This window comes from Salvelinus sp. IW2-2015, linkage group LG27, assembly GCF_002910315.2.
Source record: "Salvelinus sp. IW2-2015 linkage group LG27, ASM291031v2, whole genome shotgun sequence".
In the NCBI taxonomy this organism is placed as follows: Eukaryota; Metazoa; Chordata; class Actinopteri; order Salmoniformes; family Salmonidae; genus Salvelinus; species Salvelinus sp. IW2-2015.
Window position 1 is genome coordinate 2,503,718 of NC_036867.1, and position 19,927 is coordinate 2,523,644.

The following is a 19,927-nucleotide window of genomic DNA, read 5'->3' on the forward strand; positions in this document are numbered from 1 at the left end:
TAGCGACTGTCTAAAGTTCTATTGGCGTCTCAGTTTGCCAATCATTTGGAAGTAGATCCGTTCTTCAAGTAGTGACGGTGTCTCCTCCTGGTGGACAGAGTTTGACATACCTTGTAACCCAATCATGCATTCATGTTTTTTTTGACACATTTACAAAATATGATATGTAGTATAGCCAGATCTGTTTGTGCCGTCTTTTGAACTCCTATAGTCAGTGACATTAACATAAATATTGCCAGAGAATGCGGTAGATTGTCAACTGAGTTTACTTCTACAAAGAGAGACTGTCTTTGAACTTTGAACTTTCAACTTTCAACTTCCAATACTAATGAAGTACACAAATACATTTATTTTATTTATACAATTCTAGATACAATCAACATTAGTCACTAAAAAAAATACTGTAGCTACAGTCAGACTGTTCATTGGACACAGTACTCTTTTCAACCCAGCACACTTTTCAACGCAATATCCATTGCACTCCTGTGGTGCAATAGAAGCACACCTCTACCAACCATTTACTGATATTCGGACTAGTTTGGACCAGTGTTGCTGTATGACCTGTAAAATACTTGGAAGGACAAGTAAACACTTAAGTGTAGAATAAAAAAAGTTAAGTCATGAGCTGATGACTGAAAACAGATATCACATAAATACACACACATTGCAAAGGAGGCTGGTGAGGGGAGAACAGCTCATAATAATGGAAACCATGTGTTTGATACCATTCCATACATTCTGTTCCAGCCATTACTATGAGCCTGTTCTCTCCAATTAAGGTGCCACCAGCCGCTGTGCAGATGCTGTCTGACACAATTAAAAACAATTAGCTAAAACAGAAATCGCAGGCACCATGTTAAGTAGTTCTGTTTTTCAACAGTGCTTCCCTTGCAATGTCAACTCTTGAGCATTAGAGGGGAGATATTCCAACACGAGGTGTGTTGTGGTGACTGTTCCAGCCACACAACGGCACTTGGTAACTCACTGGCACCCTTTGTTGGCTATTCAATCCATTTTCTGAGGAGGATGGGTGGGTTTCTGTGACAGACTGGTCTAGGTGGGGGAGGAGTTTGGGGTTATGAGAACTCCTCTGTGAACTGCTTATGAAACTCCCTGATCTTTTCTAAAACGATCTTCAGCTTTTCAGTTGCAGGCAAGATGGTCATCCTACAGAAAGAAAAATTCAGTGTTATCATCGTAACTTAAACCATCACTAAACACTGGCGTTGACATTGCAGTGAACAGGTCTAACCTGAAGTGGTAGGTTCCATCCCTCTGTCCGAAGCCACTCCCTGGGACCAGACAGATGCCCGTCTCCTCCAGCAGTTTCATACAGTAGAACATGTCTGGAGCCTGTTCCTTTTCCTACACACACAGCGACACAGAGGTGTAGTGAGCATATGGGTTGAACAACATTGGAAGAATCAAAACAACTGAAAAGAGCATCAGAAACAGGCAGAGAATTTAAATTAAAATAAAGAGGGGGGGGTAGAGAGCGAGGAAGAGAGACCTTGGCCGCGTTGATGGCTTTTTCTGGCAGTGTGAGGCGGGGGAAGGTGTACATGGCTCCCTGGACAGGGTTACAGTGGATCCCTGGGACTGTGTTGAGGACCTGCTCTGTCATCTTGGCCTTCTCAGACAGGATATGCAGGTTGGCAGTACGCTCCTGTAAACAGGTCAGGTTAATACCAACAAGTTGTGACACAAAGTACATACAAAAAAAAAAAAAAAAACTGAACAGCACTTGTTACACTGTAATAAGCTTAATGCAACATTAATCCTAACTGAACATCCACATCATGTGTATGCTGACCTTGATGAAGGTGGCGTAGGAAGGTTCGTCAGGCTGGGGGTGGTTGACTACCAGGTCCAGCAGGGCCTGCCCAGGGATGGAGGGGCACAGCCGCACAGACACCAGCTTAGTCAGCTGCAACTTCACCTCAGGGTCCATGTTAATCACCTCCATGTACCCTCCCCTGAAACCACACCTGCAGGACAGTCAGTGACAAACATCAACATGGTACATTAACTTATTCCTTGCAGAAAATTGGAGAACACTTCATTCACAGCCAACGTATCAAAAGGTTAGTTTTTTCTAAAAGAGCCAAGTAGTGCAGTCAGTCACCATCTGAGAATGTGTGGGTGTGTAGCTAAAGACTTACTCTCCCATGTAGCATTTGGAGGTGGAATGGAAGGAGGCCAGCTCCACAACACTGGAGTACTCAGATCCCATCTCAAACAGAACCTTCTTAAAGGAGTGGAACTGGCAACCCTCCATGTACACATTATCCTGGTAAACCTAGCAGGAAGAGGGAGGGAGTCATACATATTGAGCAACTAGTCTAGAATAAACACCTTAGAGAAGGGGGAGAAAGGTCAAACCAGAAACAAGAGATTTAATAATAATACAATTACCTCATCAGCCATCAGGAAAAGGTGCTCCTCAGCAGCGAATCGGATCACATCTTCAATGCACTGCCTGCTCTGGACTTGACCTATCACAGTGAAGGGAGTCCACTAATCAGAACAGAGATTGGGTATAAATTAAAAAGGACTCACATATCACTAATGTTTTGGAACGGAAACTTTTCCACATACCTGTGGGGTTGCCAGGGTTGATAATACAGAGGGCGCGGGGGTTACAGTGCTCCCTGGCTGCCTTCACAGCCCTCCTCAGCTCATTGACGTCCAGGCTCCAGCACTTGTCCTCATCCAGGTAGTAGCTGATCTGGACAGCCGCCAGCTCAGCAAGAGCAGCAGAGTAGAGGGGGTACTGAGGGATGGAGATCATCACCCCTGTTCGGGTCTTCCCCTCGCCTGACGTCAACAACTTCAACATGGTCTACAAGACAGAGGGAGGAGATGTGAGGGAGGTAGAAAGGACTGAAAGGGGAGAGTCATGTACTGTAGATCCAATTGCCATTGACCGGAAATTAAAATAAAGTAAGTTTGTCATCATCATTCTTACCGCTATGGCATCACTGGCCCCAGTAGAGAGGTAGATGTTGTCAGGGTTACTGGGAATTCCACCGTCCCGCTTCTCAATGTATTTAGCAACATCTTGTCGTATGACCTCAATGCCTGAACTAGCACTGTATGCACCTGGAGTAAAAATAAAAGTTCAATGGATATTTATACAATGTTTGTCATTCAGCATGTACACACTGCCTGCCTACAGTAGAACTAGTGGTGTTTCACCTAAACTACCCCCTCCACAGGCCTGAAGGATGCGCCGTGCTCGGTTTTTAGCGTCCTCTGGAAACTTTTCGTCTTCTAAGAGATCCGGGTACACGCACAGCGCTATAACCTGACAGGAACAAAGCAGATCAAGTCATATTTTGTAAATAGTCATCTGTAATAATGGGACACTTGGATATAAAAATGTACCACAGGTTTAGAACAACAATTAACAGACCTGTCTGAAAAATGTGATTGGTTTCTGGCCCATGGCATGTGCATCACCAATGTTGGCTTTAATGACCTCAGTGAAGGGCTTCTTAACTCCCTGCAGATAAACAGAGTTACAGTTATTACACAGATATGGTTATCCACAGTGCATTCAAAAAGTATTCAGACCCCTTGACTTTTTCCACATTACAGCCTTATTCTAAAATTGATTACATTTTTTTTTTTTTCATCAATCTACCCACGACAGAAGGAAAACAGGTTTACTTTTTGCAAAAGTATTAAAAATAAAAAAACAGAAATACCTTAAGTAAATAAGTATTCAGACCCTTTTGCTATGAGACTTGAAATGTATCTCAGGTGCATCCTGTTTCCATTGATGATCCTTGAGATGTTTCTACAACTTGATTAGAGTCCACCTGCGGTAAATTCAATTGATTGGACTTGATCTGGAAAGGCAGACACCTGTCTAGATAAAGGTCCCACAGTTGACAGTGCAAAAACCAAGAGGTCAAAGGAATTGTCCATAGAGCTCAGACAGGATTGTGTAGAGGCACAGATCTGGGAAAGGATACCAAAACATTTTTGCAGCATTGAAGGTCCAAGAACCCAGTGGCCTCCATTCTTAAATGGAAGAATTTTGGAACCACTAAGACTATTCATACAGCTGGCCATACTGAGCAATCGGGGGGAGAAGGGCCTTGTTCAGGGAGGTGACCAAGAACCCAATGGTCACTCTGACAGAGCTCCAGAGTTCCTCTGCTGAGATGGTTGTCCTTCTGGAATATTATCCCATCTCTGCAGCACTCCAATCAGGGGGAACAATTATCCTAAAATAGATTAAGGGCTGTAGGGGGGGGGAGTCAAGGGGTCTGAATAGTTTCCGAATGCACTGTACAACAAAGTCAGATTTAGTGCACAACAACCTCAAACAGCAAAACCTGTGCCAACTAAGATGACAACTCTAAACTTGGTTTAAAATTCCTGCTTATTTCAACCATTGGACTTTGTATCATTCCAGAAGCTAACAGGCTATCAAAGAGGGACAGGACAGCTGTGATACTCACACTGTGTGGAGGACTGGGGAAGAGGGGAATGATCTGGGTCAACAATAAGGCTGCTGTGCCAATGCCTTTCTTTCCCGCTCTTTTCTCTCCTTCTCATTCTGTCCCTGCTCAAGGGCACTCCATTTCCCTCCAGTTCTCATAATTTAATTTAAACTCGTGATACTGATGGAAATTTGCAATACAACAGCTTGATTTTCCAAGAAAACAGGGACAAGCCCCAGATTGTGGAAACAGTGTGTAACATGACATTGACATGATTTTGTGTAGATGCAGTAGATCTAGTAGTCATTGAACAGCATAATGTGATAAGCCCCTGACTAAGCGACCCATGTTTTTACTGTGCAGCAACTCGATTAGTGGAGTTTAACTTTCATTTAACTTTTGTAGTCCCTGAGGTGTCATCTAGGCTACACACTACAGAACCGAATATTAAAGACAGCCTATGTGATGTCTATCCTGCATTTACTGTATGTCTGAGTGCTGCGTCTTCTGTTCAGCGATCTAAAGATGACACTACTCTACTTGGTGTAGCTAAATAGCCACTCTGTTTGTCCCCCTAACTGAAATCTAAAACTACAGGAGACCTCCCCGATGTCCTCCTATTGGTCAATATTAGGGGGCGTCTCATGACTTTTGCCAATCAAAGAAGGCAAGAGAGACCACTACTGGTTCCGTTTAGACTAGGCCTGGCTGACAGCATGGAATCGTTTTACTTGAGTCATCTCCATTATCTTAACCAACTGATTCACCTCATTCTATAAATGAACAAAAATATAAAACACTTAACGATTTTACTGAGTTACAGTTCATAAGGACATCAGTCAATTTAAATAAATTCATTAGGCCCTAATCTACAGATTTCAAATGACTGGGCAGGGGTACAGCCACGGGTGACGTGGTTACATGTGGTCTGTGGTTGTGAGGCCGGTTGGACGTTCTGACAAATTCTCTAAAATGACGGAGGTGGCTTATGGTAAGGAAATGACCATTAAAATCTCTGGCAACAGCTCTGGTGGACATTCCTGCAGTCAACATGTCAATTACATGCTCCCTCAAAATGTGAGACATCTGTGGCATTGTGTTGTGACAAAACCGCACATTTTAAAGTGGCCTTTTGTCCCGATCAGAAGGTACAGTTGTGTAATGATCATGCTGTTTAATCAGCTTCTTGATATGCCACGCCTGTCAGGTGGATGGATTATCTTGGCAATGGAGAAATGCTCACTAACAGGGATGTAAACAAAATGTATGCCTTTTGTGAATATGGAACATTTCAGCTCATGAAACCTGAGACCAACACTTTACCTGTGCGTTTATATTTTTGTTCAGTGTAATTACCATACAGGTCTGGGCCCATATCCACAAAGCATGTCAGAAAAGCTCGTAGGATTCCTGTTAAAGAGGCACTGCCCAGAAAAAAAACTGAGCCAGGAGTAAAATCAACACAAAAGTTTCTCAGCTAGTAAAACACAACAGGTATCACAAAGGAAATACAATGACGCTCATTGCATGGTTGCAAATTACGGGGAACAACTAATCATGATAAGGCATGGACGTTAAACGGGTGTCCTGACTCTCTGAGGTCATTAAAGATCCCATGGCACTTATCGTAAGAGTAGGGGTGTTAACCCCGGTGTCCTGGCTAAATTCCCAATCTGGCCCTCAACCATCACGGTCACCTAATAATCCCCAGTTTACAATTGGCTCATTCATCCCCCTCCTCTCCCCTGTAACTATTCCCCAGGTCGTTGCTGCAAATGAGAACGTGTTCTCAGTCAACTTACCTGGTAAAATAACGGTAAAATAAATAAAATAAAAATAAATGGACAACGCCGGTGAACGTTATAGCACGCTTCAGACAACCGAGTCACGACGTCAAGTCAAAGTCATTTTATTGAAATTACGTGGAATCCTTGATTCAACCGGTGTGTGCCCATTGGGAGTGAATGTGACCGTACAATCAAATATTGTGATGGTAAACGTGAGATATAATTTGCCTGACATTAAATCACTTTGCCTACTCTTAATTATTGGCCAATATGTAGGCATGCATTTTTTATAAATTCTGACGTTATTAAAAGCGTAATGGACAATTACCGTTATGTCAACACACTCGTTACTCCCGTTTCACAACTAAATTGCTTTGCACTTTGGCACTGTGGGCATCAAGTCACTTGCCGATAATATTGCATACAACATTTGAAAAGTCTCATTACAATGTATTCTAAGTTAACATAAGCCTTTGATGCCTTCAATTGCCAAACTTATAGGCATGACGAATTTATCCTCCAAAAGGGATAACTTGAAATAACAATCGATAGAAAGACGTGCTTATTTACTAGCCTAGTTATAAGTATTTAGGCAAGGCCTATCATGTGAAATAGGCCTCACGTGAAATCACTTTCAAAAGCTTTGTGGATACGGCCCCTAGTTTCACTGCCGTCTTAGAGTCGTAACACTCCTGTTATTCCCATAATTAAATCCGAATAAATTACATTTGTGGTCGCTGCTTCAGCCAGTGTCATTTACGCTAGCCAATGTGATTTTGGACACGGCAAGTTTTGTAAGTGTTGTATAAGGGTAATCAAATGGCACTTATTATTCACACAGAAGCCTGTTTAAATCTAGCCTGATTGCCGTCTGTTCAGCCATCACATTCCACTCAGAAGTGGAACGTTAACTACATTTGTTTTTTGAAGACTGGTGCCCAGACTCATTTGAGTCAGTTTGAGCTCCAGCGTTGATGTTTTCATTCATCTGAGCTGTTTTTAAAATCAGGGCAGTTGAGAATGAGCAACATGTATTTAAATACTGTAAACCTCATGACTCAACAAGTGTGCTGTCCATGATGTGATTTACTCTTCTCTGCTTCCACAGTCTGCCTGCTATAGACAACAACAAAAAATTATAGTGAAGTTGTTTTCATTGGATTATGCAACGAGAAATGTAATTAGCCCTGGACATATCTTGTTAGCATGCCCTGTTAATTTAGTTTCAGACCAGGGCAAGCAACTGCCTGTCCATGTACCCTATAAGGTTTGTCATAAGTCAATATTTGCATTTAGTGTGTTTTACTGACAGGCCTACGCTTATCCCTGGGAGTTCGTGAGGTCCAGAAAGGTGCACACGGCTATTCCTTTCTTGTTCTCATTATTCGTTTGGGTGCAACAATGAGTTTGCTGTTCACGGTGTGAGAACTGCTAGTCGTTGTCCCACCTAAAACCCACCACCCTGCCAGCTCAGTTCACCACGAGGCACTGCCAGCAGGGCTTTGGACAGGCTAAGTGAGACCAGAGCAACTCCATTCACTMTAGCTTCATCAGTGAAATAAATTATCCTACAACTTGAAATGTAATGTATCAAAAAGTGACACTCCTTTCAGACATTTTTACTTGCTGCAAGACATTCTGGATAAGGGCATTTGACAAAATGTTAATTTCAGTACTTCGCAGAAAAGCCTGGCAATGGAGGTAGGTCACCATAGAAACCCCAGTGTCTCTATCACTTTGCACTCCCTCATTGATCATCATGAAAAGACCCTTCAGGGTGCCAACCAAACACACAGGCAGAGCTAGCCCCAAAACTAAACTGGCCAAATTATACACTGAGTGTATAAACATTAGGAACAACATCCTAATATTGAGTTGCACCCCCTTTTGCCCTCAGAACAGCCTCAATTCGTTGGGGCATGGACTCAACAAGGTGTCGGAAGCATTTCACATTGATGCTGGCCCATGTGGACTCCAATGCTTCCCACGGTTGTGTCAAGTTGGCTGGATGTCCTTTGAGTGGTGAACCATTCTTGACACACACAGGAAACTGAAAAACCCAGCAGCTACACTCAAACCGGTGCACCTGGCACCTGCGAACATACCCTGTTCAAAGGCATGTAAATCTTCTGTTTTGCCCATTCACCCTCTGAATGGCACATACACAATCCATGTCTCAAGGCTTAAACATCCTTCTTTAACCTGTCTCCTCTCCTTCATCTACACTGATTGAAGTGGATTTAACAAGTGATATCAATAAGGGATCATAGTTTTCACCTGGTCAGTCTGTCACAGAAAGAGCAGTTTTTCCTCATGTTCTTTACACTATTTACCTAATGAGTTCAATGTAATTGTTTTATGCTCAGTTATCTTTTTTCCCCTTCTGGAAAAGTAGGCTATAGTACCAACCCATTTATTGTATGCCGGTCTTTGTATGCAGCCTAGGTGTAAATGACTGACCAGTCTGAAGTATTGAGTCCACACAAAACATTACATAATACATACTTGCCTTCAATTGAAATTGTCTAATTGTGCCATTCCACTTCAAACCATACTGATCTTTGTCCCATCTGTTGTGCTGAGTTAACAATTGTCACTGGCCAGTGCCCTGACAGAAAGTATCTCAGCTGACTAGCCAATGGCATGAGCCAACTGTAGCTTATCAAGCTCATTACACATACTTTATGGCTGGAGGGAGAGAAAACAGGTGCAGTTGTGTTCAACTTCAGACCTACTGTACTTTCTGGCTAACCTGAGCACCCTATGACACTCCTTAGAAAGAAGCACTGGGGTGATGTCACAAGGGGAACCTGCTCGACAGTATTCAGCTGTTAAGACGTGGCACAAAACCCAGTGAACTTTGCTCATAGAATTAGGAGTGACAATACACTGAAAATGTTTTTTTTTTTTTTAAACAACATGCAACAATTAACAATTTTACTGAGTTAGTTCATATTAAGGAAATCAGTCAATTGAAATTACACCCTAATCTATGGATTTCACATGACTTGGCAGGGGCGCAGCCATGGGTATGCCTGGGAGGGCATAGGACCACCAACTTGGGATCCAGGCCTACCCACTGGGGAGACAGGCCCAGCCAATCAGAATTTGTTTTTCCCCACAAATGAGCTTTATTACAGACAGAAATACCCCTCAGTTTCATCAGCTGCCCGGGTGGGTGGTCTCAGCCGATCTTGAGATATGAAAAACTTGAGATATGGCATTGTGTGACAACTTATTTTAGAGTGGCTTTTTATTGTCCCCAGCACAAGGTAATGTAATGATCATGCTGTTTAATCATCTTATTGATATGCCACACCTGTCAGGTGGGATGGAGTATCTTGGCAAAGGAAAAATGTTCACTAACGGATGTAAACAACTTTCAAAAGCTTTTTGTGCGTATGGAAAAATTCTGGGTTATTTTATTTCAGCTCATGAAACATGGGACCAACACATGTTAAGTTTATATTTTTGTTCAGTCTAAGTAACTTAATAGGATCTCTATGACTCTGCTCTACACAGATTCAGACCAGCCCAACGGAGAGAGCCAATTCAAAGACAGGGATGTCGAACGTACCCAATATCTACTCTAAACCAATCCAATGTCTACTCTGAAACATTTGGTTCTTATCCCCACCTCAAGCCATAAGAGGGAGTGACATCTCCACTCCTTTCAGTTGATTGCATTGTATTCGTATGTGACGCCACTAGTTGTAGAAATCCTTTAGGAGACTACTGCCTCGAGAGAACAATGCAGCGTCTCCAAAAGAGCAAGTGAGCATTAGTTTCAGTGCAGCCCAGGAGAACATCACAGCCCCTCGCAAAGACTAATCCTTTGCCTCGTGTTTGTATTTTCTCCTAAGGAAAGCATTGCACTTATCATAGATCAGCGTCACCAATCTCAAATGTTTACATTTAAGTCATTTAGCAGACACACTTACCCAGAGCAACTTACAGGAGGAGCAAGTAGGGTTAAGTGCCTTGCTGGAGGACACAGACATTTTTCACCTATTCAGCTCGGGGATTCAAACCAGCAATGAAATACCTTCTGTGTTGGAGTGTTGGAGGCTATTTTGTAAATGACGTCGCTGAAGTCAAGGATCAGTAGGAAAGTCAGTTTTACGAGGGTATGTTTGGCAGCATGAGTGAAGGAGGCTTTGTTGCGAAATAGGAAGGCGATTCTAGATTTAACTTGGGATTGGAGATGCTAATGTGAGTCTGGAAGGAGAGTTTACAGTCACCAAGGTAGACACCAAGGTATTAACACAGTCTCCAAATAAGGGCCAGATGTATACAGAATGGTGTCGTCTGCGTAGAGGTAGATCAAAGAATCACCCTCAGCAAGAGCGACATCATTGATATATACAGAGAAAAGAGTCGGCCTGAGAATTGAACCCTGTAGCACCCCCATAGAGACTGCCAGAGGTCCGGACAACAGGCCCTCCGATTTGACACACTGAACTCTGAGAAGTAGTTAGTGAACAAGGCGAGGCAGTCAGAGAAACCAATGCTGTTGAATCTGCCGCTAAGAATACAGTGATCGACAGAGTCGAAGGCCTTGGCCAGGTCGATGAAGACGGCTGCACAATACTGTATTTTATCGATGGCGGTTATGATATCGTTTAGGACCTTGAGCGTGGCTGAGGTGCACCCGTGACCAGCTCAGAAACCAGATTGCATGCGGAGAAGGTACGGTGGGATTCGAATAGTCGGTATCTGTTTGTTCACTTGGCTTTCGAAGACTTTAGAAAGGCAGGGCAGGATGGATATAGGTCTGTAACAGTTTGGGTCTAGAGTGTCCCCCCTTTGAAGAGGGGGATGACCGCAACCGCTTTCAAATCTTTAGGAATCTGAGACGATACGAAAGAGGTTGAACAGACTTGTAATAGGGGTTGCAACAATGGCGGCGGATGATTTTAGGAAGTGAGGATCCAGATTGTCTAGCCCAGCTGATTTGTAGGGATCCAGATTTTGAACATAAGCTGTCTGGATTTGGTGAAGGAGAAGCGGGAGGGGCTTGGACCAGTTGCTGCGGGGGTGGAGAGCTGTTGGCCGGGTAGCCAGATGGAAAGCATGGCCAGCCGTAGAGAATGCTTATTTAAATTCGATTATCGTGGATTTATCAGTGGTGACAGTGTTTCCTAGTCTCAGTGCAGTGGGCAGCTGGGAGGAGGTACTCTTATTCTCCATGGACTTTAGTGTCCCGAAACTTTTTGGAATTAGTGCTGCAGGATGCACATTTCTGTTTGAAAAAGCTAGCCTTTGCTTTCCTAACTGACTGTGTGTATTAGTTCCTGACTTCCCTTCCCTGAAAAGTTGACTATCGTGGGGACTACTCGAAGCTAGTGCAGTACGCCACAGGTGTTTGTGCTGGTCAAGGGCAGTCAAGTCTGAGAGTGAACCAAGGGCTATATCTGTTCTTAGTTTTAAAAAAATTGAAAGGGGCATGCTTATTTAAGATGGTGAGGAAAGCACTTTTAAAGAACAACCAGGCATCCTCTACTGATGGGATGAGGTCAACATCCTTCCAGGATACCCGGGCCAGGTCGATTAGAAAGGCCTGCTCGCATTAGTGTTTTAGGGAGCATTTGACAGTGATGAAGGGTGGTCGTTTGACCGCGGAACCATAACGGACGCAGGCCATGAGGCAGTAATCGCTGAGATCCTGGTTGAAAACAGCAGAGCTGTATTTAGAGGGAAAGTTGGTCAGGATGATATCTATGAGGGTGCCCATGTTTACGGATTTGGGGTTGTACCTGGTAGGTTCCTTGATAATTTGTGTGAGATTGAGGGCGTCTATCTTAGATTGTAGGACGGCCGGGGTGTTAAGCATATCCCAATTTAGGTCACCTAGCAGTACGAACTCTGACGATAGATGGGGAGCAATCAATTCACATATGGTGTCCAGGGCACAGCTTGGAGCTGAGGGGGTCTATAACAAGCGGCAACAGTGTGGGACTTATTTCTGGAGAGATGGATCTTTAAAAGTAGAAGCTCGAACTGTTTGGGCATAGACCTGGATAGTATGACATATTTTCAAAATCTGACACGATAGGTGGATTAACAACAAGCTAAGCTGTGTTTTGCTATATTTCACTTGTGATTTCATGAAAATAAATAAACCCGGAATTGACTCTTATTTTGAAAAATCACTGTTCCATTGCCTGCCTTTCGTCCATTTAAAGGGATATCAACCAGATTCCTTTTCCTATGGCTTCCTCAGGGTGTGAACAGTCTTTAGACTGTGTTTCAAGCTTTTATTCTGAAAAATGAGTGAGATTTATCGAATCGCGTCAGTGGATAGCAGAATGTCCTTCCATTAGTTCATGCGCGCGAAAGTTGTAGCTCGACATTTTCTTTATCTCTGTTATTGAATAGTTTACCGTCCGGTTGAAATATTATCGATTATTTATGTTAAAAACAACCTGAGGATTGGTTATTAAAAACGTTTGACATGTTTCTACGAACTTCACGGATACTATTTGGAATTTGTCAACCCTTGATGACCTGCCTAAGGCTGTGGAATACTGAACATAACGCGCCAAACAAATTGAGTTTTTTTTATATAAAAATAATCTTTATCGAACAAAAGGAACATTTGTGTAACTGGGAGTCTCGTGAGTGCAAACATCCGAAGATCAAAGGTAAGCGATTAATTTTATTGCTTTTCGACTTTCGTGACCAATCTACATTGCTGCTAGGTGTTTGTAATGTTTTGTCTAGTGATCGATAAACTCACACAAACGCTTGGATTGCTTTCGCTGTAAAGCATATTTTCAAAATCTGACACGATAGGTGGATTAACAACAAGCTAAGCTGTGTTTTGCTATATTGCACTTGTGATTTCATGAATATAAATATTTTTAGCAATGTTTTTTGAATTTGGCGCTCTGAAATTCAGCGGTTGTTGATGAAAATGATCCCGCTAAAGGGATCCGTGCGTCAAGACGTTAACCTCTACATCACCAGAGGAACAGAGGAGTAGGATGAGGGTACGGCTAAAGGCTATAAGAACTGGTCGTCTAGTGCTTTGGGAACAGAGAATAAAAGGAGCAGATTTCTGGGCGTGGTAGGATAGATTCAGGGCATAGTGTACAGACAAGGGTATGGTAGGGTGCGAGTAGAGTGGGGGTAAACCTAGGCATTGAGTGACGATGAGAGGTTGCATCTCTGGAGGCGCCAGTTAAGCTAGGTGCGGTCTCCGCATGTGTGGGGGGTGGGACAAGGGGGCTATCTGAGGCATGTTGAGCAGGACTAGGGGCTCCGCAGTAAAATAAAACAATGAGAGCTGCCATCAACAACAGTATACAAGGCATATTGACATTAGAGAAAGGTATAAAGCAATCACAGGTGTTGATTGGGAGAGCTAAGACAACAACGGGTAAATGGTCCAGCAGGCATCAGCTGTGTAACGGAGTGATCATAGGGTCCAATGAGCAGCAATAGATGAAACAGGGAGCCGTTCGGTAATCGATTACTACGCTAGGCGAGTGGGAGACCCGGCGTTCAGGAAGCTAGCGGGCCGGGGGATAGCAGTTGGATCATCACCAATATCCACAACACAGAGGCCGGTTGAGAGCACATCGGCCGAATTACGTCAGCAAACCAGTCGTGATGGATCGGCGGGGCTCCGTGTCGACAAAGGGTCCAGGCCAATTAGCAAGAGAGGTATTGTAGTTGGTGTACTTCGTTTGCTAGCCGGGAGATGGGCCTAGCTCAAGCCTAGCTCGAGGATAACTGGTGCATGCTTCTGGACAAGGGCATTAGCCACAATAGCAACTAGCTAGCTGCGAAGATCTGGTGTAATGGTCCAGAGCTTGCAGCAGGAATCCGGTGATGTAGTGGGGGAAAAAAGCAGTCCGATAAGCTTAGGGCTGATATCGCGCTGTGCAGACTGGCAGGTATTATCCGGGCTAAAGCTGCTGAAGTCCGAGCTAAAAAGGTAAAGACCACTAGCAGTGGCTAACAATGACTAAATAGCTAGTAGTTAATTAGCTGGGTTAGCTTCTGATGGAGGTTCCAGTTATAAGGTCTAAAGAAATAGCAGCTTCGTACCACATTGGGTGAGGCGGGTTGTAGGAAAGTATATTTAATTTGAAAATGAAAAAGATTGTATGTATGAAATTTATACAAAAAAACTTGAAAAAGACAATATTGACATGGGAGGAAAACCAACACGTCTTACTGCTGCGCCATCTTGGAACATGAGTTAACTATTAGCAGGTATTATTGTCATGTCCAAAAATAACTTTCCACCTGGACCACGTGTAGGCTATAACCGCAAATGGCCGACATGCAGTTGATACAGGTGTGCAGTAGATAAAACCAAAACCAATGCTGCATTCTCCGGTTCTAAAACAGTCTCTCAAGCGCTCAAAACTGGCTAGAATTGTCCTCTATTAAATACTGGCCATGTAATTCTGACAAAGTAAAAAATTAGAATAGCCTAATATCTCCCTGGCCTGAACACTGAATATTTTAGCCATTCAAATAGATAAACATCTTAGTTCAACCTGGGCTCAAAGCATGTTGTATTATTCTTTACGTACATCGGAGACATTCCATTCGTGACACACACACACCTATTACAAAACATTCAGTATGTTACGAATTTGCAAAACGTATGATATGTTAATTCTGGCTAGCTAGCTAACGTTAGTCAGCTAGCCACTGTAACCTGGCTACCAGCCTAGTGGTTAAAGCGTTGGGCCAGTAACCGAAAGGTTGCTGGATCGAATCCCAAAGCTGATAAGGTAAAAATCTGTCATTCTGCCCTTGAGCAAAGCAGTTAAACCACTGTTCCCCGGGCGCCGAAGACATGGATGTCAATTAAGTCGCCCCCCCCGCACCTCTGATTCAGATGGGTTGGGCTAAATGCGGAAGACACATTTCAGTTGAAGGCATTCAGTTGTACAACTGACTAGGTATCCCCCTTTCCCTATATAGTACATTTTGCAAATTCGTAACATATGTATGAGTTGCAAATCTAACATATGTTACTAATTGCAATTCGTACAATATCATACGAAATGAATGATGGACATCCACAAATGAATACATACCATACGAAACGTTACATATAATACTAAGTGTGTGTTTCAGTTTAAGTACAGACATAGGCGGAAATCCCAGGGGGGACGGGGGGGACACGACCCCCCCATCCTGGGAAAAATATGATTTGTCCCCCCCAATATATCACTGTAAACATAACTATGTAATTTCAATAATACGCAATGAAAGCACTTGTGCTGATTATAGACACTTAATAGCGCGTTAAGTTTCACAAGATTGCGACCCCCCCGCTCTTTGCCCCACAATGATTTGATCCACTGCCAGTTCTTTAGCTTGCAAGGTAATAGAGGGTTCGTATCTACTGTCCGAAAGGCACTCAGTGTACGTAACTGACGTGAGGTAATCCAGTCAATCGCGCCATAGCAATGTATATATTTTTTTAATGTTGCAGGGTTCACACACTAGCTGAATTTGCAGAGCTAGCGCGCAAACTAAAGCAAACATTAACTATCAAGCTAGCTAGTACCTATTCCATTTATGTGGCGTCGTCAAAGATGGAATATTTGCTATCGTGAGTTTATTCCAAGATTAGCATGCAGCTGTAGTGCTTCAAAGTCCCCGTGATAAGGTTAGCGATAAACTGAAGTCCAAACTGAACAGAACTACACTCTCTTATACCATTGTCTTAAATATATTAAATGGTCTCGTTGCAAAAGCAAAATTGTCGCTAGTGAATWTTTTTTTRTTCTTCCACCTTTAACCAGGTAGCAAAGATTATAGCAAACACCACAGAAACGGAATTGGTGCTCGCTAGCTTTGCAAATTCAGCTATTGTTGGAAGCCTGCCAATATGAAACAAACTAGGTTAAAATTTCAAAACGTTGCAGCATGTGTTGTGTAAATGTGTGTGTGTGCAGCTAGACCGGTCAGCCAGCCAGCCAGCCAGCCAGGTAGAAAAATGTCWGAAAAAAGACYGACATCAGAGTATTTTTCAGGACACCAAAACGCAAAGTAAGAACTCTAGTAGCCTAATATCTCAAAGACCAGTTGATAAAATGTTCATAAGAAAGAAGTGAAATGCTAATGGAATGTTTCACAATGATGTCATTAGGCAGAGCAGGCAACAGATGGCACACAGACAGCAGAGCTGTGGACAGATAGGGCAGACAGGACTGGCAGGACAGACTGGCAGAGACAGGGAGTCTCAGGTAAGTTTGTTGAGTCTTTGTTTGGCAACATTATGAAAGGTTCTCCATTTTTTTTACTTGTAAATAGGGACATAATTGGAAAATGCCATGGATACCCAGCTCTCAACTTAAACTGGTGACCAACTAAGATTTGTTTAAGGCAATGGTATTGCTGTTGTGATTAATTGTGTAGTTTTGTGGTACCGGTAGTTAGGAGTACAGAAACACCTTATTTCTTTTCTAGGAGACAGACTGAGTCAGTGAGGGTGGTGAAAGGGAAAGAGCCAAGGAGAGAGACTTCAGAGGACAGTGTCCACACGCCAGGCACCGGGCTTGTTGCCAGCAGCACCAGTATAGGGGACAGTGGCACAGCATCGTCCAGTTACCTCAGTGATGACACAGAACCATATCAGCCACACCCACAATTTATAGAACCGCAAACTCTTGCAAACAGAGTGTGTGACGTTTCAAGAGAGAGGAACACTGCACTGATAAGGAACACTGCTATAACTATTATTATTAGTAGTTTATAATGATTTAAACAAGTTGGGACAACCTTCAGTTAACTACTGTACCTAACAATTATCAGTAGTAGTGATTATGGTCCCTCAATATACATTTAACATATTACAACATAGTCTATGTGTTACAGCACTACTTTTGGTGTCCCCTCAGGAATTGCTCCTGAGAAAATGTCATGTAATTGTCCCCTCCAAGGTTGATATCAGATTTTCGCCTGAGTACAGAATACGTAATGCTCTGAGACCAGGTTGAAGTGAGGCACTTTGCTAACCCTACAGTAAGTTAGTGGGAGGGATTCCATTTTTCATCACTTCTTATGGCTAATTGGTATGTTTTTACGCCTGCTACACTAGTTTAATGGGCAACTTCCCATTGACCGAACACATCTGGTAATTTGCTCCATGTCACCTGGTACTCTCTCTCAAGGAAAAAGTCAGCCCTTGCTCAAAAGCTTTGTTTGTGAAAGCGCAGCAGGACGTTATTGCACCCTCTATCCAATAGTAGACATGAAAATGTACCTCTTTGAGCTCTTTTTCAATCTGCACTGCACGTTGCACAATTGGACCACGGACAGCATACTCAATCCGCTTTACATTCGGGTTCATAGTGTCCACGTTAAGCACCCTCTCCCGGTGCCCAAGTCCATTTTCAGTCATGTTCGGTTTCTGGAGCTCACAACAATGTTCCGCTGACAGTCCACGAAATGGTCTGTGGAATTTAGAGAAACAAGGAAGAGTGGTTGGTAAGTTTGAAGTGTGAAACAACCAATGCACAGCAGCACCACACCAGGATGTACAGTACGGGTAGGTACTAGCCAAAGACAACATTAGGCCTACTGTTGCAGAAGACACGTGCACAATGCGAAGGCAAAAAGCCCACCAACCATCCAGCGTGAAATAATTGTTTCCCTACTTGTCTTGCTTTCTTTCGTTCAATGACTTAAGCTGAATATAAAACTGTTTTGTTATCAGAGCTTACCAGAACCACCCAAAACGCGCGTTTAAGCGGTCACTAGATAGTGCCTGTCAGTTCCAGCTCTTTCTCTATTCGGCTAAAGTGACAACCTCTCTTACAAATAACAGTCGATGGTTTTATAAGGTTGTCACGCCTCCTTTAGACTTCTGGTATCTAAACCCCCCAGGCCAGTCATTGTCATTTTTTTTGTACATCATGTTCTCTTAACTTGATCAATTTTGGAGCACAAATACATTTATGCAGGTTTAGTAGCACCAGAAAATTTTATTTTTTTAAATATTGAGATATTGATCCTAGCAACTTTAAAAGCACATCACCTGAATAAGCTCACTTTTCATTTATTTCGGTGACACCAAATGTTGGCCTACTACTTGTAAAGTTCCCACACATATGATAACTTTCAGGTTGTTAGATAGCTAGCTAATGCTGTAACACGACTGAACTAGGTTAAGGTTAGCGGCTTGCGAGTAGTTTTAGAACGGCCTGTGACATGGTTCGTGAATGTAAAATGTTGTCCTGCCTATGTGAGATTAGAAGAAAAAAAACTTGGCGCCGTTAATATGTGTCATAGATTTTGAAGGGTTTGGGCTAGAAACAATCCGTTTTCTCTGTAGTAATGATGCAAGCATGACAGTAACGGTTGCGCTCAGTGTATTCTCAATGGCACTAAGAGGCTGCAGTACAGCGAATGAATGATGACAATTATTATCAGCGTTATAATTTTTTCTCGGTGGCTAAATTGGATGCATCAACCAATGGTTGCCTACCTCGTCATCGAATATGCAGGCGGCGCTAGACAGCTATAACATATGGGCCGTGCACAAAACAAAACAAAATATGGGCCGTGCTCTACATGGAACCCAATGAGGACAGCAGAAGAACCCTTTGGAACCCTTTTTTTCTAAGAGTGTAGTTTAAGTACTTAAATAGGCCAGCCTAGACATTGAAGAGATAGCTGGGGTGGATTTAAAGAACACTTGTGACCCAAAATATTTGTTGTTTTATTATTATCTATAATTATCTCCATTTAGGTTTTCAATGGTCAAAGTTTAAAAACATTAACCATTTCATTGAAGGATTAATATTATTGCCATGGAGTGTTGAAAGACATTTTTGCCTGAGCTCTTTACATTGCTTTCTGGAATTGCACAGAACCTGAATGGGCTACAAATGAGTCTGTGGCACTGGCACAGCACTGTGTGCTCTTAACTGGGCCTCTCCAGCCCTCCTCTTCCCACCGAGGGGTGTAGTGTTACTCTTACTGCCTGACCAAATGTGCACATGCTGCACCCCCTACCCTGAGGTCATGGCCCAACTCCAGACGTTGCTACCACAACAACACTCACACACACCCCCCTGCACACATGTCATTATCAAACCATTCCCTTGAATGTCAACATCCTAACCTAAATAACTCCTCCCATGTCCTAAATTACTCCAATGCACATGTTTGCAATTATCCATGTCACATATGTCAGCAATACAATGTTCCCCTGGACATTTTTGACTGATCGTCAAACCAGTTTGTTTTAAACAGTCCTTCTAAAAAAGAATGCCCTGTGAAATGTTACATTGCATAGGTACTATTCCAGGGTAACTATGTTACAGAATTTTTACATAGATTATTTCACTGGTACTCTGGTATCAGACATATCCTTTATAGCAAGTTGATACAGGCTCAGACCTGTTGCACTGCGTTACATGTGTTTGTTAGTTGAAATCAGACAACATTCTCTGCACGCCTAAAAGTGCTCTGGTCTGACCTACTGAAATGACAGCACACTGTAGGCGGTTGGAGGTCATCCCTTCATATAAAGCTGGACATAAACTCACTATTTTGCTTAACCTTTGTGACGGTCCAGTCTAGTCCATGTCTTCCGTATGAGACCCTCACAGTCACTCCTACAGTGAAATGACTCAGTACTCACTAGAGAACTGTATCCTCTCTGTGGATGTAGCCACTAATCCAGCGATGGGCAAATGTAACAGT

The 19,927-nt window shown here is 42.9% G+C and overlaps 1 protein-coding gene across 4 annotated transcripts; it reads right to left on the reverse strand.

Annotated features, from left to right (window-relative positions):
- Positions 1–334: 334 nt before the first annotated feature.
- On the reverse strand, positions 335–18,536 carry LOC111953785 (alanine aminotransferase 2-like). 4 transcript variants are annotated; one of them, XM_023973280.2, is made up of 12 exons: positions 18,255–18,536; positions 17,481–17,670; positions 3,416–3,505; positions 3,199–3,307; positions 2,969–3,102; positions 2,599–2,842; positions 2,416–2,495; positions 2,163–2,299; positions 1,814–1,988; positions 1,511–1,666; positions 1,253–1,365; positions 335–1,167 (listed from the first exon to the last, which is right to left on the reverse strand). In XM_023973280.2, the coding sequence occupies exons 2-12, from the start codon at positions 17,616–17,618 to the stop codon at positions 1,077–1,079; spliced, it is 1,467 nt and encodes a 488-aa protein (XP_023829048.1). In that variant the 5' UTR covers positions 17,619–17,670; positions 18,255–18,536; the 3' UTR covers positions 335–1,076. The 4 variants fall into 4 exon arrangements, with proteins under 4 accessions (XP_023829048.1, XP_023829047.1, XP_023829049.1 ...); XM_023973279.2 differs by lacking the exon at positions 18,255–18,536 and adding an exon at positions 17,941–18,037; XM_023973281.2 differs by lacking the exon at positions 18,255–18,536 and adding an exon at positions 17,846–17,927.
- Between the last annotated feature and the right edge of the window lie 1,391 nt (positions 18,537–19,927).

Coding starts and splice junctions, on each gene's coding strand:
- LOC111953785 (XM_023973280.2), bottom strand. CDS start 17,618: ATGACTGAAAATGGACTTGGGCACCGGGAGAGGGTGCTTAACGTGGAC. Junction 1,989..2,162: donor TCCAAATGCTACATGGGAGA/GTAAGTCTTTAG, acceptor ACTGTCCTGCAG/GTGTGGTTTCAGGGGAGGGT. Junction 1,168..1,252: donor GATGGAACCTACCACTTCAG/GTTAGACCTGTT, acceptor TTCTTTCTGTAG/GATGACCATCTTGCCTGCAA.